Genomic DNA, 26,260 nt, shown 5'->3' with positions numbered 1-26,260 from the left:
CCTCCTCGGCACCTTTTTTACTCACGTCTCTTAGATCTGACAAAGTAGATAACTAAAACAATACACACGCGGCGTATGCACGATCCCTTATGTCAATACTGCAATTATTATGTACTCTGGCAATATTTACTCGAAGTTGTGTCGTCGAAATATATCTCGTTTTTTTTCAATGAAAATTTATGGGATCTACTAAAATAAGTGGAGTAATAAAATTGGTGAAAGTTAGACATATGTCAAATAACGAATTGGGTCAGTACGATGTATGAGGCCGTTGGAATCTGGGAATAAACTATGGAATTCATGCCATTATGATTGAAATGAGAGAACAGACGAATAAAAAGAAAGGTAATAACAAAATATTGATTGTGGAAAAACAACGAAAAGTAATATAAGTACTAGTTCACATGCTGATGTGCAGACGCAGAGTGATCTTCCATAGAATGTGTTCTATGGACATGACTTTCTGTCCCCGTTAATTCTCAGAAAACGTTTCTAAATTAGTCAAAAGATCTAAATCAAAGCCAATTATTGCAATAAAAGCCGTTAACTTAGGCTGCACACACTTGGTGTAATTCTATCGGGCACTATGTAGTTCAATGTCATCGGGTGAATAACATTAATCAGTGTGCCGAAGCAAATTTGACCAAATAGCTCGGATTCATGATATGAAATTTCTTTGTTATTTGCAATAGATGTCAACGCTAATGTCTTTGCCGTCTAGCGTTGTGTCAGTTGGAATAAGGACTGACGTCGGTGTTGCATGTGTTGACGTGTACCCTGTTCATATCGCGTCATCAGCGAAATTTGGGTTGACCTTTCCAGCCTAAATAATGGGGCTCGTGGGAAATATTCGTGACCTGAACACATCTCTGGCACACTCTGAAGCTCATTAATATTATATCTGAAAGGAGTGTTTTTCAAAGTTTTGCCCACGTTTCTCGATTCTTTGATTACCTAAACCAAACTGACAGTAAGAACGTTAAACCTAAAACAACATGGGACCGCTCATAGGGGAGTATCAATCTGACAGTGGCAAATACTTGACAACCATAATTACTGTTCGATTTGAGCTTGTCAAACACGCCGCCTTTGTAACAGGGAATTTATACTGCTGTTAGAAGATTGAAAAAATGAAGATGAAAGGCGAGAATAACCATGGTAAAAAATTAAATGTACTTCGAACACCTGCTCATTTTTGCTTAACCTGAAAAAAAATATACCAGAAAAAGTAAATTTGTTGCGTGTTTTGTGAGAAATTGTGTTCATTTGATTTTTGTTTTCATTGAATTCAAACGAGATGGTAAAAAAATCAATTTTTCTTCATATCCAAAATGATGAAGTTAATCTCACTTTTTCATTTTTACAGAATCCTTAATTGTCATTTTCCATGTGTTGTAGTTGCTAAGAAATTTTTTTCACCATTGATAATGATAAAAATAGCATTATTTTTTAAATTTGCAAAACTGAAATCTCTTGATCCAATTCTGCTTAAATCAAGCTTCATAAGTGTTATAATAAAACATCAATTTAGTGCTTAAAAGCCATAGTGTGTAGAAATATCATATGTAGTATTTTATCAATATTTCCTATTAAAAACAGTTGCATTTCATGATTTCTAATTTTGTAAATGTGGCCTGTGCAATTTATAGGAGGGTAATATACTTACTTTTGTGAAAATTAGTTAAAAATCTACAATATTTATGAAAATTTATCTAGACATAATATATTCGCACTCATACAAAGATTTCTAATTTCAAATTACATTTTATTCAGCTACGGAAAAAGAGTGACATACTTTGTACAAAATAACTTTCAAACAGTGTAAAAACAGCAAACGTCATGTCACCTATAACTGTCATTAACAAAATCAGATATCTTTGTCACAAGTAGTGTAGTAACTCAAACGCTATCATTGAAGTCTTACAAGATCAGTGTCCAACTATTGGCAGAATGTAAGTAAGGTGCTTTGGATAGAAAACCATGGACTCAAAGACCAGCAATGAAACGCACCCTTTGAAGTCATGAGGGTTAAGTCGAATTGTACAAAGTCTTTGAAAGCTAGGATATTAACAGCCAACAAACACCCACAGTATAGACATAAAATATTGTAATGAAATATAGAAATCCAGTGTACCAATATGGCATACTGTTTAATGTTTACAATCACCGAGTCTATCATCAAACTTTGGTACCGCTCACATATATGATGTGTGCGTGTATATACAATACACTCAAAGGAGTTGAGCGCTAAGTGGGCTACAAAGCCATTGCTAGTGACTTTAGCCACTGTACTTTAAAATTTCAGTAAAATTAGTCAAGAAATATTTGTGTGAATATATGTCCATGTCACGTTTAGATGTGGTGTGTCGTCTACCCGAGACAGTTTGCTTGTCAATTTGATTTCTCATTTACATTTTTTCACATCTTATTTCCAGGATGTTCATTGCTTGCCTGCATTTTCTTTTCAGCCATGGGAAACAATCATAGTATTACAGCTTCCAGATGCCGTCCATCTTGCCATGATGCTTTCGTCTTTTATTTCTGTGACGTAGCATGGCTTTGACACTTAAGGTAGAACGCGCCTCGGGGACAGATAGTCGGGCTCTCAAATTTCTACAATTCTTTTCTGATCTACCACTTGGGGTGGGGGAGCTCATTTTAAAGCTCTTGAATAAAGAAAAACTTTCACCGTCTTAGTTTTTCAAAAATCCGAAATTTAATTTTATCCCATAGAGTTAACATAGGAATGCCGGCCATTTGCACTGTCAAATATCCCAAAATGTTTGGTTATTTGTTTCGCTAGTTCCAAACTTTGCACAGTGACCCCCGATTTTTATTATGATTTGGTACGATGATTGTTGAAAGTTTCATTCAGGAAAGTTTGCACAAAAGTTTAAGTCTTTCACTTACGAGGCGCATGCTATCTTAATCCAAGCTACAAGTATAATTCATACCAATGTATGGTGGAACTTCGTCCCTGATCTTTACAGACCTTGACCTTTTTGTGGCACCTGTTCACACTAGGTGCAAAAGAAAAGAAAAGAAAATGTCAAAAGTTAATTGTGTTCATAATTATTACCATTTTTGTAATCTATATGTCATTACAAATTGATGAGCAGGAAATGTTGATGCATGCATAATGCTCTCATATTTTCCTTTAGATAGGGCACTTATTGCCTGTCTGAAATTGCAAGCCTTAAAAAGAAACCTTTACGTATCATTCAGTTGATGACAAATGTTTAATACTTTGATCGCCTCATATACGGCTTCCGTACTTCAGCACTGCTGGTCTCGTTGTTAGCTTTCTTTGAGCAGCAGAATGAACTAATTATTTTATAAATGTCAAGTATGGCCCGTTTCTGGTAGCTAATTACACTGACTCGGAGAAAGAAGTGTACAATAATAAATATATCAGTAATTACTATTCTTGTATATTACCTGTCAATACAAATTGAAGAAGGGTAAAGGATGATTCTTGCAACAAACCGTTCGTACACATGTGAAAGCATATGAAACAATTAATAATTATGTATATGTAAAAATCACAAGGTTGAACCCATACTGTATGACAAGCTACTGTGACAGAAAGGCCATACTTCGCATGCAATTTTTTCTTTGATAAAGTAAAATTGTTTACGAGTACTTGTTGAACCTTCTTGGAAGCGATAGCAACCGATGTGTGCAGAATGCTGTGGTAAGCTTATGACTATAAACTGCAGAACAAAGAAACCACTTTATATCTTCCTACATATGATTTTCAGTAACTTAGTTAGATGGTCATAATATGGTTTTAATGGGACCAGATTTTGAGGATACTAGCAAAAGTTTCTTTGAGTAGGATTATTTTTTTACGACATGCACGATTACTCAAAACTAAAAACGGGCTTGTTCATTGACAAACTGTGCTTGAAGGGCCAGTAATGCTAACCTTTTGATAATATTTTCACCATTTTTACTTTGAATGTGAACCATAATTCCTTGTTCTACTCCCCAAAGCATGTTGATAAACACTAGTATTCAGCTTGTCAACTCAGCCCATACGTGTGTAAACTGCATTGTTATCGTTGAAAAGTGACTTTTCGGGTCCGGACTAGAATTCAAACGTGAATAACAACAATGCATTTTACACATATAGACGCTAAGTTGACAAGCGAAATAGTGGGTATTTCAACATTGTTTGGAGACAGACTAAGAAGCTACATTCTCTAAAGATGGTTCTACCTTTTAAGTAGATCACGCTAATACGTCATACTCTCGTTTGAAAGTAGAATGATGCATGCAATTAAAGTCAGCATTACTGACAAGACAATGTTAGATGGCACTTTCATGTCCGACTGTGTTTTGTATATAATGCACAATTCGGGACAGATGAATATTCAACATTGATAAAGAATCATTAGCATAAAATTTAAATACCGAAACAATGCTCTTTAATATGATTTGCATAAATTAATACTTATCTGCCCCGTTTCTTGCACTAATGGTGTTTAGGTGAACTGGCGTGTACTGTCGTATAGTCCTGTGACTTGCTATTATTGTAGCGAAGGTCGACTGTAGATTTCAGTGGCTGATACAGTGTCACACTTGTGGTGATATGGAATAATAAATCATACTCCTGTGTCAATGCCATTGCTTATTTAAAATTTAATATAACTGGTGCCATGATCAGGGACTGTATAGAAGTACTTCCAGATATTAACTTAGTTTACAAAAATATGACCAATGATTGAGGTAAAACATGGCAACTGGTCCACCCAAAAAATCATAGATCGTGATGGTTTTATTAACTCTGTCTCAGGATTAAAGTCGACGCCGTAGTATTCAATTAACTTCGATATTTGAGTGTGAATGGAATGGTTAGTTTGGTGACTGTGCAGAACGGGTAATTTTGGTAGAATGTCAGAAGCCTTCATACCATCGTCAAACACTAGACAGTGATTGATGTAGTTTTGCAGACTTGCAGGTAAATGGCAAAGAGACATTCACAGAAGCCTTACAAAGACAGTCGACTTATTTGCATTTCTTTGTTACACTCTCGTGAAATATACGGGAAGATTGATACCCTCCCGCTGTTTTTTCCGTGAGTTAAATGAGAGACTGCCGCGTTTGCGCTACTTCCGAAGAGAACATAATAGCACGCGAAAAGCGCGCCAGCTTTCTCCGAGACATGGCGGAAATCGTGTCTGACGCCGAACGGCGGCTTGAATTCCGAGTTGTGAACTCACTGTGTACAGAGCTGCGGGCTAGGTCAACAAGAAGCACTACCTTAACCACACTTTGCGAGAGAACGCTACTTTGATTAATTGTGTCAACCTTTCTACTTTTGTTGCAAAACCAACGATCGGTTGACACAGTAGCGTTTCAGAGAGTCTTTCCATACCAGCACATTTTGTGTTGTGCAAGGAGAGTTGTTTGTAAACGTTCAACGAGCAGGTTGGGGTATAGTTGTAAGGTACGCAAATGCAGTTAGGCCTGGAACCAAAAGCGTCATAACTCCCGAATACAATACAATCCAAATAACCGATAATCCTTATTACTCTTGTTTCATCTGTGTGTTGCTTCAATAATTCAAGCTTTTGCAATAAAAACAAGATCTCTTGGAAACTGGGTTCAAGAATAATGTAGAAGATAATCGTTAGGCATGAGACATGACGAATTCTGTGCATCGAGCATGCGCACTCCGGTTTAGCAATCATGTAGCTGAAGAGAATATGATTCAAAACAAACTGTTCTTGTCAATTTCGTACTTAAGACACTTTTACCTATCACTTTGTCAACATCTAATATGGCATTTAAAATAATTAACGTATCCAATGATTGATACACGTGGAAAGAGCAAACAATAAGACTCATTTTTACAATATTTTAGGGTTAATCATGTCCGTGTGAGTGACTTAAGGCGTCGATTGAAATACATCACAGCGTAATTTGAAATGAGATAATGACAATTTGAAAATGATAAAGCAATAACCGAAAAAAGAACAGACAATGGAATGCAGGCAAATGAGAAAGTGACACTTTTTATGCCTTAGCCCTAATTATTCGCTACTTATAACATGTAAGCAAAAGCAATTCAACACATCTATTGAAATACAAATGCCGGCATAACCTGGTGTTTTGCATGAAGGCTTGTTTGCATCAGTAAGGGACGGTTCAGAATTTACTTCCGGGGGGGGTGGAGGATTTTCAGGGGGGCCACCCATTTTTCCCAAGAAAATTTAGGGGGGGGGCAGACAAAAATACCACAATCTTTTAGGGGGGGCCAAGGAAAAAAAACATCAATTCAATATTTGCCCAGAATTTCTGATCTCTACAAAAGAGAACCATAGACGCTACCTGGGTGACAGATAAACTCAACATGTTTAGTTAAACTCCTTTAGCTGCCAAATTTGGTAATATTCACAGTGGTTTGTTTTATGCATCTACTGCAGTATCTTGTTCTCCTCCCTGAAGCGTCATGAAATGTCCAGTATTTAGCATGTCAACACAAACCATACAGTGAACAGTCAGGGTTGTTTTTGTTGAAAAGAGATCTCGGATCAAGTCCAGACTAGAATTCATTTATCAACAATAACAATGGTCATTTATGTTCACACAGGTATGTTGCTAAATACAGCATTGGGTGTTCTATGTGGTGATAGAATAACAAACAAATGCTGATACACAGAGATGAACATTGAACAAATGCTAAAAATTACAGCAAATGTCTATTTAAGGTTGGGTTTACCTTGTAGCTTGTAAAGCAGTTGAAAGTTGCATGGTAAAGAAGTATTAATATATGCAAATGTATGCAAATCACCCGAATTCTTGGCTTCTTTTGCCTCCCAATTTCAAAATTTCCAAAGAATTTAACTCCACTCCGGCTGGGTCAAATTTTCTGAAATTTCACATTACGTTTTTGAAATGCTATATAACAAAACGACTATCAATTTGTTTTGTTTGGCAATAAGGCTCTTACATTTTTAATAAGAGGCATTTTTAATAAGAGGCATTTTAATTTTGCTGATCATGATTTTAATCAATTATTAGAGTGTCAGTCTTTAAACTCCTACAATTTTAAAATGAGAATGGATTATGCCAAATAAAATAGTTGTTTTTTTCTACATATACTCTCCTTTCAAGTGAAATATTACATTTCAGAAAATACTGTCTAGTTTTTGATTTAAGTTAACTTTTATCATTAATACCAAAATTGAGTTTTTTTACCCCAAATATACACCCACTTCATCCTTTGAGTAAACTACTGCTACCATACTAAACTTTAGAGTCTCTGCTTTTTGAAAATATATGGTATGAGGGGGTTTCCTTGTCATCTTTGATGAGAAATATTGCTTTGAAAAAAACTATGTTGGCAACATGCAGCTCCACCTAAATTCAAAACAAAACGACTTGCTACTCTGCCACTTCTTAAAGTAACATGGTCACGTTGGTTCTCTGGGATTTTGTCAGTGTCAGTGTCTGTGTCACTATCATATTCAGAACCAACACCATCATCATCACTCTCAATGACTCCATTGACAGAGGTTTCCAATTCAGAGTCACTGCTATCTGACTCTGACCCATCTGTGACATAAGTTGTTACAATATCTTTCCCTGACAGTTTTCTTAAATTGAATGAAGGTTGTGCATGTATATGCGCGGTTATAATTTGAACTTTTTCAACTTTCAATTTTTCTTGTTTTGGTAATTTATGTTTATCAAGGTATTTATCTAATTCTTTTACGTTTACATTTTGAAGGTTCCCACTCAAGAGCAACTTTAACCAGTCATAGTCCTCGTATTTTTTATCCTCTCTTCTTTTGTGCTCCTTTTTTCTATGTTTCATTCTCATCAATTTTACCCTTTCTAAATTTTTTAAATGTTCTACATAACTTTTTACAGTGCTTACATCTACTATAAACGTTTTTGAAAATAAATTTATGGCCGTCTCATCTTCAAGTTGCTTTTCAGCGAATATTTTTTAATGTTGAAAATAAAAATATTATGTATTACTGTCAAAAATATATGGTGAAAAATTTACCAAAGGGTTGATTTTCCAATAATCCTGTATGTGCATCCAGAAGATCATGTGGCACTGCATCAATGGTATGGTGTCGGATTGTTGAAATATTGTGTACACAAGAAATTTGCTGTAGTCCAAGAAGTGATCTCAGTGTGTATGAGGCTAGGAGAAATGTGGATAGGCTTACACATTGTGTATTGATGCTAATACTTTTGTGTCCCATTCATTCTGATATGTATAATCAAAGATTTCTCAGTGGCGGCTGGCAGAAAAGGCAAAAAAACAAATTAACATGTATTGTTTCGTGTCATTTGAAAACATGCGCATCATGACTATTTTAAAATTAAAGTTTGTTAAAAAAATTTGAAATATGAATGCTCTGTCAATTTTGAAAAATACTGCTGACAAAAAGTGAACTTTGACTTACACAGGGTTATCTGCATTTTAATATGAACATTGGATTGTGAACGGAATGAGCAGAATAACATGTGAATTCATATTATGGATAAGGTGTTTTGTTCAAGAAATGTTCTAACATATTCCTCAGCATTGTTGCTTTCAGTGGCAGCTACTTGGTTTTATGACAACCAAATTAGAAAAAAAGAGAAAATTAAAAATAAGTTGGCTTTCACCAATTTTAATTGCTAATGTTTAAAACTTTTACCGTGAGTCTGCAAATATTCAGCATCATCAAATGAAAATGTGTGCTGAACTTGTTCATGTACATGTACATCTCACTTTCCAGAAATATCTGGATATCTGCAAATGATCACGGTACCATTAAACTTCAAGATATATATCACTTTGCCAATTATCTGCTCCTCTGATTTTCTGTTCACCATTTCTAACTGACATCTTTGCTTGTCTTTGTGTGCATCATATGTATCAGTGAGACATAACGAAAAAAGTATTCATATTTAGTAATTAACTTTTCTTCAGAAATTTACAACCAGATATGTTTATTGCTACCCTTTCCAAAAGTGTGCCACTTTTTATAGTCACATAACCCTGAAATGATTTGTTATATCATCGATTAAATGTCCACTACAGTTCCTGCAACTTGTTAGACTGGATATGTCTATAGTGTATAAGCATGCATGTATATATTAGGGGGGGCATGGAAAAAAAACAGGAAAGATGAGGGGGGGGCCTAGAGTTTTTCCATCATTTACTGGGGGGGGGGGCGTGGAAAAAAATCACCCAGAAAATAGAAAATCCTCCACCCTCCCCCTGGAAGTAAATTCTGAATCGTCCCTAAGTGAAGTACGTATATAGGAACAATGATCTTAGCGCCATCATGGCAAACACGCCTTGTCCATGGTACCATGGTGTATTTAAGACATCGCCACAACACCGAGGACAAATTGAAATAAATTCCAAGCTGGTTAAAACATGATTGCAAAACAAAACCATGGCTCTTTATTTTTGACGGTGTCGTTTTGGTTGACGTTAGCGCGCATTGCAGTGCGTCAATCATAATTTGGTAGGCCTCTCATTCCTAGAAAGGCATGCAAGGAGAAAGTATCATAGTTGATCGCCGTCGGTAAATATATATGGGGTAAATAAGCTTCGTTTGATCTATAGCAGCGCCAGTCTACAGGGCACTGAGAAAACGGATGAGCGATGCGTAAGTGCAAATTACGTAAGACAGGATTGATGCAGCCAAGTTTTGCCTCTTATATGGCCAACTTGACAACGAAAGCAGAGAGGCTATCGTGAGTTTGAGTCAGTGTTTTACTGTACTCCACGTACTTTGATTACGATTTTGCATGGTGTCCAAGATCATGGTAAATCTGACAAAGCCATATATGTGCTTGTAAACTCAATTACGTAGCTGTATAAAGGACTTGGCTGAATATAAAGGGACAGTAATGCTAACTTTTGGTGATTCTTTTCATTATTTTGATTTTATATATGAATTGTAACTTCTTATTCAACTCCATAAAACAATGTTGAAACACCCACCATTTAGCTTGTCAACTTAAGCGTCTTTATGTGTAAAATGCACTGCTATTCTTTACATTTGAATTCTAGTCGGGACCACAAGTCACTTTTCAAAAATAACAATGCAGTTTATACACGTATGTGCTGAGTTGACAAGCTGAATACTGGTGTATATCAACGTGCTTTGGGAGTAAAACAAGGAATTATGGTTCACATTCAAAACAAAAATGGTAAAAATATTATCAAAAGTTAGCATTACTGGCCCTTTAATCAATATGGAAGTTTGTTTTGCGTGGCAGACCCCCTAACGAACAAGCTCTGATCTGATCGTAAGAGGTATAGTTATGGCCACCTTTAGATGTGGTCTCTTCAGGAAACAGTTTGACAAGATGATTTCTAGCTTGTGTCGTGGTGTTACCGTAATATGAGAACGCTTACCCGTTCAGTGCAATGAAACGCAAGGTCGTTTTGGAACAAGATAGCATGGTGTACGCCTAACGTTAACGTCGATGAAAAGAAAAAAACACATATAGATATAAATATGAAGCTTTGTATGTATATCATGGAATTGTGTATTACCCAAGCTATTTATAGTTAGGCTGTATTGACTTTTGTAGCACATGTATATAGTTACGCTGTATTGAATTTGCAGTGCATGTGTACAATTAGACTGTATTGAATTTTCCAGCGCACACTTTGTTCTTTTCTAGTATCAACAACAACAACAACAATAACAACAGCAACAACAACAAATTTACTGAGTCCGAATGTATTTTTATTTTTTCTTCATTTGAAAAAAAATTTAATCATCATCATCATTATCATCATCCCAATCATCATCATCGGAGATCGAGGCCCCCATGATCTCTGCAGCAGGCAAATTTAAATATTACAAAGTGGACTTCCTTCAGTCCTACGGGCGTCCAACTGGCTCAATAAACGTTGCGGACATCTCAGGTTTTGATATAGGAGCTATTCAGCTAGAGATTATACTTTCCGTACACTGGTACAAATAATACACTATACACTAGTAAAAATAATACATATTCTGCTAAAACTTTGACAACCACGTCTGCAAAGCTGACAGCCGTTGGGACATTCATTTTGAATCATCGATTCACGTCCATATAACCTAGAGCAAGGTCTATGATGTTTTGCAAGATTAATGTTCACGGAATCGAGGATCGATAGTGAAAATGGTGTATTCTTCATTTATCTATGTACTTATTTTGGTTAGAAGTATTATATAGAAAAAAGACAGAAAATGTATATCATGGAAAACGTGTATTACCCAAAAAGTGGGTGAAAACTGTCGCCTGTGGCAGAGATTAATGTGGCTACTGCTGAGACTCTCTAGCTAGATTATAATTATTTACTACAATCTCTGTACGGAGGTTGGGTCAGCAAGGAACATGAGTTTATGGCAACTGTCGTAAAAAATGAAAACGTTAAAGCATCGCTCTTTGTACAGTTAAGGGGAGAGAAACCGAAGCACATCAAATGAAAAGTTTAAAATGCATATATCTGTATTTATAACACACTACATACTCATTCCGTGTCGCACTTTGTCAGAATACGTCCCGTGACGAGAAAATAGATACGTTAAGTCCCCCACTGAATCGACAAAAGTGATGTCAGAGGGTATTATTTAATAACTTTTTCCCTAGGGAAATAGTTTTGACCAAATTTGGAAAAGTGCCCGGTCACATGACCGTAGTGTCGTCTGCAGCTTTAAACAATGGCGGGTGACCAAGGATGTTGCTAGGTATGCTTAGAATTATTTTTTGGAAGAAAGTGGATGGTACCATGTACTACTATAACCGTTGTAGAAATATCGCCAAGTAAACTTGTAAATTTGGGTTGTTGCTATGCAAATTATCAAAACACATTAAACACTGTAACATAATACAACATGAGCATGTGGTGTGTTAAAAACACTTATAACCTGGTCTTTATTCGGGCTATAGCACTCGTTTATTACCCCTCGAGGCCATTCATTACCAGAAACACTTCCCTATACCCCTCGGCCTACGGCCTCTGGGAATATCTACGTATTTCTAGTAGCGCAGGGGGCCCTCGAGGTAATAAACGGGAGCTATAGCCCTCGTGACCAGGTAATAGGTGTTTACTATCGGCACAAACTTGGTACTATGGCTTGTACTGTGAAGGTACATCTTTTTTGTAGAAGCTCTTATGAATTGTTAAATATAATAATAGACATATCAAGGGTAGGCGATTCAATTTGGTCGATGGAAGAAAACTCACATTGTAGTCCTCTTTTAGAATTCTTGCTTAAACTTCCGTGCTTATCTTTTGCTTCAAATCAAAGGCAAAAGTCTATGCGAGCGTACAGGCGACAGTGTGGCTTCTGCTTTTACACAGCTCCGAGGGACAATCACGGTAATGTCCCAACAGTCATGAACTCACCCACTTTTCGTCAGCAGGATAAACATACCGATTGTGCTGGTAACGAACAAGAGTTATCGGTATGCAGATGTCTAGAAATATGACTTATTTACAATAATTCTTGCCATCTGTCTGCCACTTGTGCATGGAAAGATTAATTTCAGTGTTCATTGCGAGGAAAGCAAAGAACAGAATATCGGCACAAACTTGGCTTCAACCTTTCAAGAAACAAGGTGAATTTGTTGATTTGAGAAAACTAAGATGAGGTAAAATCCAGATTCCCGCGCTACTTTTAATTCATCGTCATATATATATATATATATATATATATATATATATATATATATATATATATATATATATATATATATATATATATATATATATATATATATATATATATATAACAAAATAGGTTAACTAGTAGAACCTTCAGGTCTTATTGAATATAAAGTCTTTCTTACTTCATATATATATATATATATATATATATATACACACTGGTGGATCACATAAGGTGGCTTATGATATATCACTGAATGACGGAGCTCTTTCAGCGAAACGGTCTTTCACCTCGCGTTGCTCGGGAAACGTGGGCAGGCGTCCTTGAAATTATCACTTTCTCAATTGTGAATAGCGATTGACAGTTATTAGAGCTACTCTCATAAATTACTTTCCCAATAATTGGAATATTTCATGCTCTTTATGTTGCACGAATAAAGAAATCGGTATTAATATATTTCTGGCATCCGAACCTCTGCAGATTACCGCGTTGAGGAGGGTAAAAATTAGCACTCACAAAAATGATACTTATAACGTAATAAATAGCAAAATTTGTTTTTCACATCCTAAGAGACTGATTTTTTTACAGTAAAAGGCTATTTTTACGGGATTAAAATGTTACTTATTCATGTAAGTTTCATGATAACATGAATAATCTTGTAATCTTTCAGATTAAGGCATTCACTTTGTAGTTCTAAATTGAAAAAGCATTTCCGATATTATTTAAGTGTTCCTAGGTACCTTAGATACTAACTGTGTAAAACCTCTCTCCCTGTCTATTGACAAGCGAGAGCCGCAACATTTGATCGTCACAATTGATTAATGAAAATATTTACAACAGTTAGTGTAAGTGAATCATCAAAACTTTCTCTAAACTTAGGAACGTTAATTTAATTGATTATTTTGAAAAGCAGACTTTTCGACACATTCCAAACTAAATCGGACAATTCCATGTGTTCCACTTTCAGACATTGTTAAAATGTTACTCGATCAAGGAGTAGAAATCAGAGACGGGCTACTCCACGCTACAGATGTTCAGTTTACCGTTGCCATCAGACCTATTTGTGAAGAATTGAAAAGACGAGGACAGTTGAGAGTAAGATTTGATTTACATTGTTTATACGTCCATTCGTAAGAAGTGACATGTCTGTCTGTCTGTCTCTCTGTTTGACTGTACATACATATGTATGTATGTATGTATGTATGTATGTATGTATGTATGTATGTATGTATGTATGTATGTATGTATGTATGTATGTATGTATGTATGTATGTATGTATGTATGTATGTATGTATGTATGTATGTATGTATGTATGTATGTATGTATGTATGTATCCATCTCTCAACTCTCATCCCTCCCTCCCTCCCTCCCTCCCTCCCTCTATCTATCTATCTATCTTTCTATCTATCTATCTATCTATCTATCTATCTATCTATCTATCTATCTATCTATCTATCTATCTGTCTGTCTGTCTGTCTGTCTGTCTGTCTGTCTGTCTCAATGTCTGTTTGTCTCAATGTCTGTTTCAATGTCTGTGTCTTCCTGCGTGTCTGTCATTTTTCCTTTTCTATATTTTTAGTCTTCGATATAATGTTTTAACCGTTTAGTATGCCTTATTAACTTAATCTCATGCTTTGTGCACCAGGAGGGTTTAAATTGTCGTGACTCGAAGAACGAACTCCACCCGGACATAACACCAGTAGTTTTGGCGGGGCACCACAACAACTACGACATACTGAAAACTCTTCTCGAGTATGGCGCCTTTGTTGAAGACCCAGACAAATACGACTACAAAACGGCAGAGTTTACCTTGGAGTATTCGGTCGGAAGAATCAACGTTTACCGAGCTCTGGCCAGCCAGGCGTACATCGCGCTGACCAGCGAGGATCCCATCTCGAGGGCCTTTGATTTGGCCTGGAAACTTCGACTACTCAGCGAACGAGATTACGAATTTCGACAGCAGTACCTGGAATTGGCGGACCAATGTGAGAAATTCGCGGCTGATTTACTCGGGCAAGTGCGAGACACGCGGGAACAGACCATTGTGCTGACCCATGACCCGGCGGAATGGCTAAAGAGTCGTAACTACACGGAGCCGTACAAAGTGAAAAGAGCCCTTCGCTTAGATCAAAAACTGGTTGGTATTCTTGCAGTTTAATAGACTTCTACTTATAATAGTCGAAAGCATCTATTACAGTCCTAAAATTTAGAAAAGTTGAGTGAGTATATGTGTAATTATGAAAGTTCATGAAATTACTAACTGGCCCGTAATGTCTTTTATTACCATTGTATCATTGTATAATCAATACAGGTAGAAATTTTCATTAACGTTGGTATAGTTCTTTTAGTTTTAATCCTAATGTTTAAAGTTCATTTGATATGCAAATCACAAATTAACTGCAGTAAAAATCTTTCACCAGTCTCATCATGAAATCATCTATGTACTTTGCAAATTTTATCAACTTTGGTCATTTTATGTCCCTAATTTGAAAAGTTCATTAAATATGCAAATTAGTAATTAGCTGAAGCGAAAAGATAATGAAAGACTCACATCAATGTCACATCATAGTGTCTTCAAAGTGCACTGCAAGTGTCACCCATTTTGGTCAAGTCAATTTAGATTTATAACGCTAATTGGGGAGGTTCCTTGGCTATACAAAGTGCCGATTAGCAGACATGAAAATGCTAAATGTCTTTCATTGCTATTTTTTATACTTGTATATTCAGCATACACAATAACTTTCATTAACTTTGGAAAGGTCCTTCTTGTTTAAAATATCACTGATTGAGAAAGTTCGCTAAATTGGCAAATTACAAATTAACTTAAGTGAAAATGCTAAATGTCTTTCATTTCTGTCACATCATTAAATCATCAATATATTAAACAAATGTCATCAACTGTGATCAAGCAAAGCCAGATAGCTACATGCATCCGGAATTAGGAAAGTTCGTTAAATCTGATAATGATTTTCACAAATGTTATATCATAGTATCTTCAATGCACATATTAGCAAGTTTCATCAACTTTGGTTGAGTCCATCCAGATATATCAGCGGGAAATATCATCAATATGCAAATTAGCAGTAGTATTGTCATAAAACTTTGATGACCTTAAAATCTGCCATAAGTGATACTGTATGCTGAGAAAATCTGATTTCTAAAATATCATTATGCAAATTAATGTTACTAATGCTAACTCGAATTTAACCAAGCGATGTAATCTTTGTCTATCAGAAAAGCTACACATGATCAAACGATCTGAGTTGGTTTCAAAGAGTCGCCATCAAAACAAATTTTATTTGTCGAATTTTAAAACCACCAAAAGCTATTGTATAATGCTACGTCCCAACCATATGATGTGGGTGGGACGGATGAATTGAATTAATGAAATAAGGAATTAGATTGTATTAATTCATTGGACAAGGAACTGTATTTTAATGTTACTATGGACGGAAATGTAAGTAAAGAAATGTAGAAGAACCACTACCTTAATGAAGGAAATGGTCTTCTAGCAAAATTGTCACGTGAACTTCTTTTATTTCTACAGTTTGTCGCCCATCCCCACTGCCAACAACATCTGATTGAGCTATGGTACCAGGGTCTTCCGTCCTGGCGCAAAGTGAACATCTTGAAAAAGTATTCCATCTCAGCCCTTCTTGGATTTGCGTTTCCTTTACTGTGCGTGAGCTACATCCTTGCTCCTGGCACCAAACTTTCTCGCTTGCTGAAAATACCTTACCTGCGATTCGTCTGCAATCTTGCCTCGTCGATGACCTTCCTAGTTTTGCTGTCATTCCAAGCCATCGACTACAAGGCCATGTTCAGGGAACCCTCGACGGATATTTCAAATTCGTCCGGAAATGTAGAGATCACAACTACGTCGACGAGGGAGGTAACGGGACAGTTGCAATTTACCGATATGTTAATCATTATTTATGTATTGAGTAAGTATTTTTATATTTTTTCGCCGAGCATCGGGTATAATGTCGTCGCATGATGACGTCATTTACATTTTACAAGGGAGACAGAGTAATTATTAATGATTGTACAAGCCGATACCATATTTTTTTGAGAACTCAGACAACTGCTGTCACGGTAGTTGTCTAAGATAAGAAATACTGCAGGTACTTTTGTTAAGTCTTTGCTGGAAGAAAAAAATACATCACAATGCCAGGCATTGTTGTGTAGGGGATTTGTCCATTGATGTGAAATATCTAGATTCCGAACATTATAATGAACCTGTCACTACTAATCATTTTTCGTATCAGAACAGACAAAATGTATACACAATCAAGGCTTTGGGTAAAAATATGTGATGAAATGTGTCGAGAAATTACAAGCTTCAAAGTTCCCTGTACGCGTTTTGCGATCGACTATTCCTTTTGTCATTGCGGCAATACAATATTTAGAGCATTAACAGCCTGATGTCATTGTTCCTCTTTCAAAGGTTACACATGGTATGAAATCCAAGACATTGCAAAATATGGAAAGAAAGGTGTAAGTGACAACTTCAAGTGGAAGTTATTGGACTACATGATGCTTACAATGTATTGGGCTTGGATGGCTATTAGAATACTCGCTGCATTTGCGGTAAGGTATTGCCAGTCCATATGTGTATGGATAAGCAAATTTGAAAATTTGAATATATGTATATATAAATTTATATATTCAAATTTGAAAATTGAAAATTTGAATATACATATATGTGTCCATTTTTCAATTCTACCTTTAATATATCACAACAAAACGTATCTCATAATCGTTTACATTTAAGCTGAAATATTACCATGTCCACGATAACCACTAATAGCAAGTGATGGTATACCAGGTGTCCGAAAGTGGTTATCGTTCTTGTAAAGTGTATCTGAGTTACTAAGTCTCCTTCCATTCCTTCACTTACATTGACATTGACTTACTTACTGACTGTTGCATGTTACACACAAATGTTACTTTGCATGTGGGCTCTGTCCAGTTTTCCTACACTCATCGTGGCGTCAATACTGTCGATATTAGGTTCTGCCTACAAGTTCTTCGTTATTGTCTCTCGCTGTCATAGGACCACGAGGTGCAGACAAACAGAACAACGGTGTCAAATGATTCCTTGTACGAACAAGTGGAGTTATCTACGGTCGACAGCTTTTCAATTGCCTACGAAGAAGAACCTCCTCTCCAGCCTGGTGATCTAACCATTGAAGACGTCTTGAAGAGACAGCAAGACATGGAAAAACGTCTTAGGACTCTCATCGAAACGAACTTTGCTCATATCGAGGCGGCTCTTGCAAGGTCGCAAGGACAGCAAGACACCAGTGAAGTGCACAGAAGGTCGCGACGAGCCGTCCGTCGGTTGCCGAAGCGACCGACCACGGGTACCGTCGTCGGCAACACCACTTCGTCATCAAACTCGGTGCTAGGCTCCCTGGGAGCCTTGCATCCGATCCTGGTCGCTGATGGAATATTCGCCTTTGCAAAAGTGGTCAGTTTCCTGCGCGTAATACGGTTGACCGTGGTACATCTTCAGGTCGGTCCCATGCAGATATCCCTCGGAAGGATGACGTATGACATAGTGCGATTCCTGACTATATTCTCATTGGTTTGGTTCGCGTTCTCTGTCGGACTCAATCAGCTGTACTCAGACTACGACGAAAATTACGTCATTCCATGTTCATGGCAACATACTGGCAGCAAATGCAACCCTCCTCCCTTCGGAAGGTAAATACATATGCTATTCTAGCTTAACTTATGTCTCTTGTTTCTTGCTATTTAGATTGCATGGTTTTAGAATCATTGAAGCATCATTCAGTTCCAATAAGTGTACGAGGTTGCATTATGTCACAAGTTGGTCCGGTCTACGGGTCGGTCTTGCCGAAATGTACGGATAGAACCAAGCCAAACGAAAAGTAAACAGATATTGAGTATCGGGGAGAGGAAAAGCACAGAGACAAATAATATATTTAATTTGGTCCATGACCTATACTTTATACACAAAATGTACTTAAATGATGCAGTAAATATTAGTGATATAACAACTACAAATGAATACACAGGTCAAAATGAGATACGGAATGATGTTGGGTTACGTCAAATACATGTAACTTGCCAACAACAATCCGTTTGACAAATTCGACAGTCCGTTTGTCTTGCACGAAGCACTTGCGTCGACTTGATAGCGTATAGACGATATCGTTTAGCGACGACTGTCCTCCGATGACTTGGGAAGGTGGAAGGCTCTCTGAAACGCAGTTCAGCCAAGTCCACCGACTTGAGAAGTTGCTGGCAAACTCACACCTGGTTCAGTTGACTGTGTTACATACATAACTTAGGGTAAATGTGGTAGTGCCACCAGTAAATACAGCAGTATAAAACAATCTTACGACGACTATACTTATGGAAATTCAAGTATGAAACTTCTGCTTATACTCTTCTATAGGAAATATAAACTATTTTCCCACAATATGAGAATGAAAACAAAGTATAATCGAGCAAAAATTTTGTTCGGAGAAAACAAAGTGCCTCAAATTCATCGTTATTTGACGTTCAATGTGGTCATTATTTTCTATGTCGTCTCTGTTTGAAAATTTGAACTTTCCATTTTTCAGCTGTATGTGTTAAAAAAAAACAACCAGAAAATACCGCAAAAATGAACTCGATTAAATCAATCCCCTCTCTACCCATCGATCAAGACTCGTACTTAGTTTGCAGGGTTGGATGATGACTCGAATTGCATTGAAACTATGTCTCACATGTTTGAAGTTTTAAGTTATCTATCTTCTGATTCTCATCTGATCTCCCAATTAATTTATGCTGAGTCATTTACAGTTAAAGCTCTAAGTAGAAATATTATACAAAAAATAACGTTCAATTCTTGATGTACCCTGAAGAATTTATTTTATTTTTTCTGCGATCAAACGTTGACTGTGATGACGCAGCAAAAAATTCAGTCTGCAATATTCACAATCGATGAGCTGGTGTTCTGGTGTTTTCAACTAACTTGCATACGAATGTTGGTTGTTGAAATGCCACGATTACATTTTTAATTTTGTTACTTATTTCAAACGTAACTGAATCAGTAATACATTGAAGGTGTTACAGACAGAAAACAGCAAAACCCACTTTGGTAAACGGGGGAATACTATATAAGAAAGTTCGGACTTGCGCATTAATAAGCAAAATTAGATAAAGGACAGAAAGAACCATGGCAGTTCAAATATGAAAGAGTCTGTCCGATAGATGTAAACATGTCAAATTAGACATGAAAAATTACTGAAGCTGAAAGTTGGAGATAATTTGCACACAGTGTAGCATCACACTACCGATACCCTTGTGACTGCTACAGCTTGTGTGTGAATCAATAACAGCAATACAACAATGAAAAGAAATGTTATCATAATTGTTATTCTGAAAGAAAAGTCATTACAAGTGTTATTTGACACGCAGCAAATCCAGAGTGGCCATTATACTTAAGTAATTGGCATTTACATTGAAAACAGAAGCTACAAAACAAAACAAACAAAAACATGAATAATATCGAATTATTGTGAAAATGAGAAATTTCATATCATGAAATGATCGTCATATTTCCGAAAATAAAAAAAACATACAGCTATGTCGTCCGCGTGACTCAAGATTATCCCTCTCTTCATGGCTCAAGATGCAATAATTTTACAAGAATATGTATATCATCTACTTCCCATCTTTGTCAGGAATTTTATCACCCGCAATGAATAATAAGCCAGAAGAAGCGTTTTTTAACGAAATGAAACGTATTTGTCATCCAAACCTTTCACATTAAACGCACGTAGTTACTTAATTGACGTCTAGTATCTGTTCTTTGTGTGGGCATGATAAATCACATTACTGATCATAAAAACAATGGTCTTCATCATCATGATGTCGCTCTGCACATACTGCTCCAATGATGTCATCGACTGGTCTCAAGTCACCATGTGACGTCGATTTCACCAGTTTCTTTTGTTTTGTTTTGTTTTGTTTTCCAGCATTGGTCAAGCGCTTTTGACGTTATTTTGGACACTATTCGGTGTGTCGGACCTATCCACTCTGAAGATAATCGGCACAGATCACTGGTATACGGAGATGATGGGTCAGATACTCTATGCCCTGTATCACGTGATTGCTCTGGTGGTTCTCCTGAACATTCTCATAGCCATGATGAGCAACACGTACACGCAAATCGAGGTAGGCTGTTTGTCCATGCTTTACATTTCATTTCTTTGACTATAAGAAATTGTAAAAATACATCCAAGCATTAAGGGATAGACCATTAGATCTCGGGAGGAGGTGGTCAAAAACAGAAAAAATACAAAGCGAAAACTTAGGAAATAAATCTTCAGACTAGTTTGCAAAATAAAAAACATAAAATCAGAACGCAAAAAATGATAAACCTGACAGTATACTTAGAAAAAAATTAGCACATTATGACTCATTTGGAAAAAATGTTTTCAAAAATTTGTAATTGTAAGAACAACATATTCACAATCTGCAATCTAATTGCGACCATCCCCACCTCCCAAGATCTAATGATCGGTCCCTAAGAGTAAAAAGTAACCAGTGAACATGTAATTTGAAGTGGGGTTTTTGTAATTAAACTTTGTTTTGACAAGGCCAGGTTTGCACCCTGTTACCAGGGACGTCATTCAAAAACTATAATCGCCCTTAGAGCGCCGGCAGGTTCTGGCCAACCTAATCCATAAAAAGTTTGTAGCGAAGCTTCTTTACTGACTTATTAACGCCTTGATCAAGGTTTGCTCCTATCAGCTCTCTTGCCTGCTTCTGAGATAATCCCTGCGCACAAGAAATACCTTGCATACAGTGACATTCATTTCTGTAACCTCCGCCCGGGGTCAAATTCTACCACCGGTGTTTCCTTATGACGTCACCACGACCTAGCAAGAAAATGCAACACGTATTTATTTTCCATGCGTGTGCGCACGCCCAGAAAGAATTTATAAGCGAACTCCTGTACCAAACATCAGAATATATGACGATAGATGATTAGATACGATATGGCGCGCAATATTGGAAACAGCAAAAGAGACAATGGGGCATGTGTATAAGTATCGTGTATGCGCTACTAATTATGATCGATTTTCATGCATGGCAACATAGGTTATTAAAAGGTTTCCCGACAAGTTCTTCGCCTAAGACTTCTGATGAACAATCGCGCGTGCGCATCTGTCACCATGGATATCAGAGAGTGGGCGAGTGAACGTGACGCCCGACTACCAGGTGAAATGAACGAGTATTTATAGATTGCCTTTTAATAACCTTTATGCAATTCTATCTCTCCCACGGTCGCTTATTTTTACGGGGGCGTTACACATAAACACAGCGTATTTTGCTCAAAATCTTTTGTTTTATAAAAATTCCTTCATTTTCTTTGGTTATTTTTTAACCCAAGGTTAAAATATTTGTAAGGTTCACCTTTTAGCTTGTCAAGCAGTCGTGCGTTGGATGAGAAATAAGTTTAAATGTATAAAAATCACCCGATCGCCTAGCTTCTTGCTTCTCCAATTTTCAACATTTCAAAAAAATTTAACTCCAATCTGGCTGGGTCAAATTTTGCTTATTATGATTTCAATCACTTTTAGCATGTCAGTCTTTCGACCCCTGTCATTTCAGAATGAGAATAGATAATGAAAGACAAATTGTCAGTTTTTTCCGACATAAACTGAGATATTGAAATTTTTGACTCAATGAATTTTTATCATTAATATCGCAATTGAGGTTTCCTGCCCAGATTACGTACCCTTTTCATCCTTCTAGTAAATTAACACGCTGAATTTTAGATTCTCTGCTTTTTGATCAAATATAATATAGCTGATATTCATATCATCTTTGATGAAAATAATTGCTTTGGCTAAGGTGCGTTGGTTAAGTGCAACGCCATCTGAAAAAATAGAGTTTGGATCGCTAGTTTCTTCATTCCTCAAATGAGAGTCAGTATTTTTCTCACGTTTACTGAGTTTCCCGCCTTGCCCGATAGTGATCTATTCCAACAGTCACCGTCGCATGTATTTTCATGCTTCATGGATTTTTTTCAAAAGATCGTTTGTATGTGTTTTTGGTATATTTTTTGTACATGGAGAATGACTAATGGACCTGTTTTTATTAAAAAATATTAAAAAGCCAAATATTGCTAAATGATGTACACATATTCATATTACCGTCTGTACCGGCCCTATTTACCGACTCGGTGTAAGTGTCATGTTCGACAGTATGCGGTGTCCCTGACAGGAGTGACAGTCACTATACAGCAGATAAATACTTGAGATGAATCGTAAAGGAAGGACAGGGACGGTCTAAGACGATGAGACCTGTTTTAACTGACCACTGTCCCCGCCTTTTGGTCGTTGTTTTCCACAAAATCCTTGCCACTCCTTCCAAACAAACTCAGTCTGCTTACACACAACTTAAACAACGCTCGGTAACATATTCCAAAAATTAGTAGTCTTGAATGTGGGCCTGTCTGCCCCACGACAAAACTCTTAAATTTTCAGACACTAAAAGGAAGCATTGCGTATACAAGAATTGTGGCGGTTAATGCCCTACCGAACTAGCCGGGAAGATGCGAATAAACATGACATGGTTGACATGGTAAAATAAGTGTTTCGTTGTTATGAGTACATAATACTTTCACTCGACAAAATAAGGACTTAAAGTGCTACAGGTATGAACTAAAAAAAGCTTGTGGTTTACTAGAACTACGGAAAAAGGCATGAAGTAATAACTGTAGGAGGACTGGAAGAGGCTTTGAACCTTTGCTATCGTCCTGCGTTTAAAGGATTTTGAGGTTCGGCAGTCTTTATACGCTTGACTTAGCCGCGTAAGGTCACGGTTGGTGACTAAGCAAAATAAAAACGTTTTCTTTATAATTGCTCATGTGGTAGAACAGAGTGACTGAACAAGAAATATGATGAAAAAAGTTGTGTTTCTGACCGACTTTTTGAGATACATTTCATAGAAATACGCCACGCCCTTTGGTTTTATGAAGTTCACACTGCGTTACGACAAATTTATCATGTAGGGAGCCTTATTAAGACTGAAACATTGCTATAAAATATTGCTACAAAGTTTCCAAGTATTCGTTTACAAATGACCTTTAGATTGCGTGTATAAAAACGTGCTTTGCTGGTCATGCAAAGAGGTTTAGTTACACGTAATTACGTTCCATCAGTACGCGTAGCGTCTTTGTCACGTGATAACCGGAAGGTCGCGTAAGTGTAGCCACAGAGGAACATGGACAGAGTGGCAACGGGTATTGTTTAAGGCGTGAAGTCGTTACGTAACCCATCCATGTTCGCCTCGCCTCAGGTTGCTCTTGCCTCTCTTTTCCGAAGAGTGCCGACCATGCATCCTTAGGTAATTTTCGGATTTTCGTCAATTGTTAAGCGAAAGTATGTTCGGTAAAGTTTGTGTTGTTGTTGTCGTGTGGTGCTGAGCAGAATTGACGTGCTGGCGAAAACGGGAGTGTTTTGAGCTTCAGGAAAGTGAGTTTTACCGTTTTAAAAATTCCTCTCATATTTTTATGAATATATAATGAGTGTGTTTGAATCAAATTTGAAAGTCTTTTATCGATACTGTCTGGTTTTACTCAATGGTTTACGGTCAGTCATACCGTCTTTTACACGTGCGTCAAGGAAGGACATATTTATGAAACTGCTGGCGTGTTATGTTTTGATTGGCGTGAAGCAGTATTTCTGGCCTGAGAGCTCACAAAGTAACTATGGTTGCTACGTGACTGGCAGTACAATGCCATCTCGTCGTATTTTTCGCATAATCTCGTGTAATTATCAACCACAAACAAAGCCTCCAAAAAGTTTAACACCTTTGAAGCTCATTTTAATATGAAAAACCAATAGTCTACTGAGACGACCATGGAACAAAAAAGGCATGCAAGCGTTGCCACTCTGTCCATGTTTCTCTGTGGTGTAGCACGGACGTGCAGAACGCGAACGTCAAACGACACTTCTACACGTAATCTTAATTACGTGTAATTTTGACATTTTCTTGATGTTTTTCTTGAATTTGGACAAGCACTCTCGTAAAGTATTATTGAAAATTAGCAAACATCTTTGCTATCAAAATATTTCGTAGAGTTTGCAACAGTACAAGAAGTACTTGCAATGATTTCTTGACATGAGAGGAATGTTGTACTCAGAATGTGTGTAGTCTCATCACATATACACTTTTACCTGACGCCTCAACACAGATTTCCTTAAGTCTCATAAATAACATACACTGATCAGAAGCGCCGGGAAAACTGCTGAGTCAGCAGGTTTCTCTTCTTCTCAGCGCACTGAAAAAGGACTTATATTGAAGTCTAGCACGGTGACATCCACTTTTTAGACAAATGTTTGAAAGTAAATTCCCATTACAAGTTGTTTGTGAAAGTTTCAAGGAAATGACAATGTTCAAAGGATGTTTTCCAGCATTCTTTAAGCAATGGTACATTGGTACTGCACCACTCAGGGTGGTCCATCAATGGTAAGTGGGTGCCTTATGGCCGATCAAGGGCGAGGCAAGAATGTCATGTGCGTTGAACAGATCATGCTTACTCTCACGTGACTTTTCTTGCGATGTAAATACAGCTCATATACACTCAATAATAATTGTATTGTTCTGACTGTTTTGTAATCACAGCAAGATGCGGACATCGAATGGAAGTATTCACGATCTCGACTCTGGTTGAGCTACTATGACAAGATGTCGGCCCTAGCACCACCCTTCAACATCTTCCCCACCGTGGACTCGTTCAAGAAACTGACTAAACTACTCAAGCGTAAGGTCAACGGCAATTCCACGGAGAGGCGAAAGGTACCGGACTCATCAACGCTTTTTTTAAATGCTTCAATGACAAACGTTGAATTAATGATTAAAATTACCATGACGACCGTCGCTCAATTTTCATAATTGCAATTACTCAACGGCACGGCGGCGCTTCCTTTGATATTGATGCTGCTTAAATATTCTTATCGAGAACGCGAGTTTTGGATTTGTGGGCGCTTTTTGCGTGAGACCGCGAAGGGAAACTGTAAAAGAGCGAGTATATTGTCCCATTGAACCTCTCAAATTACATGAACTGTTCCTTGAGGCAACGCTATCGTCACGGGATGTCTGAGAATCATAAGCAACGTCGCATGATGTTAACAGCTATGTGGCAGGGGAGATTCGCTTACAAGTGGCGAATATAAATGTTGATTTGATCGTCCATTTACCGCTGCTATACGCCCCCGCAAAGAAATCTACAATCTCTGTGGCCATAACGTATACAGTGACACCAAGTCAAACATAGCATTGCCATTGGTGCGTGGCAGTTTGTTTTGAAATCGTGTTGGTCGATATTGATCGTGCTATGAAAATGAAAATTGCTTAAGGGAGTCTCCTGACAATTTTTGAATTCCTGATTCAAGGAAAGCTTAGTCAATTTAACTCCCCACATTAACAGGATCTATTGTTATTTCATGTTCCGCTGCGTAATGACTGATTTGCACCTTCTGCCTTCACAGAGAAAACGAAGCCACATACAGCGAAAAAACCGAGAATATACTGTGAGTGTTGCATGAATTAAAATGCTTTCCGCTGAAATGTCGATGTTTTAATCCTAGC

The 26,260-nt window shown here is 37.2% G+C and overlaps 1 protein-coding gene across 1 annotated transcript in view; it reads left to right on the top strand.

Annotated features, from left to right (window-relative positions):
• LOC139135451 (short transient receptor potential channel 5-like) overlaps positions 1–26,260 on the top strand; it is a 35,798-nt gene that overhangs the window by 5,126 nt on the left and 4,412 nt on the right. The window contains exons 2-9 of the mRNA XM_070702838.1: positions 13,603–13,730; positions 14,283–14,774; positions 16,185–16,581; positions 17,085–17,227; positions 17,694–18,346; positions 20,632–20,830; positions 25,295–25,468; positions 26,161–26,202. Coding sequence (XP_070558939.1) covers positions 13,603–13,730; positions 14,283–14,774; positions 16,185–16,581; positions 17,085–17,227; positions 17,694–18,346; positions 20,632–20,830; positions 25,295–25,468; positions 26,161–26,202 — 2,228 coding nt within the window. The remainder of the gene's footprint in view (positions 1–13,602; positions 13,731–14,282; positions 14,775–16,184; positions 16,582–17,084; positions 17,228–17,693; positions 18,347–20,631; positions 20,831–25,294; positions 25,469–26,160; positions 26,203–26,260) is intronic.

This window comes from Ptychodera flava, chromosome 6 (genome assembly GCF_041260155.1).
Source record: "Ptychodera flava strain L36383 chromosome 6, AS_Pfla_20210202, whole genome shotgun sequence".
NCBI lineage: Eukaryota > Metazoa > Hemichordata > Enteropneusta > Ptychoderidae > Ptychodera > Ptychodera flava.
Note: the sequence above shows the minus strand (reverse complement) of the source record. Positions and strands in the feature narration are given on the sequence as shown.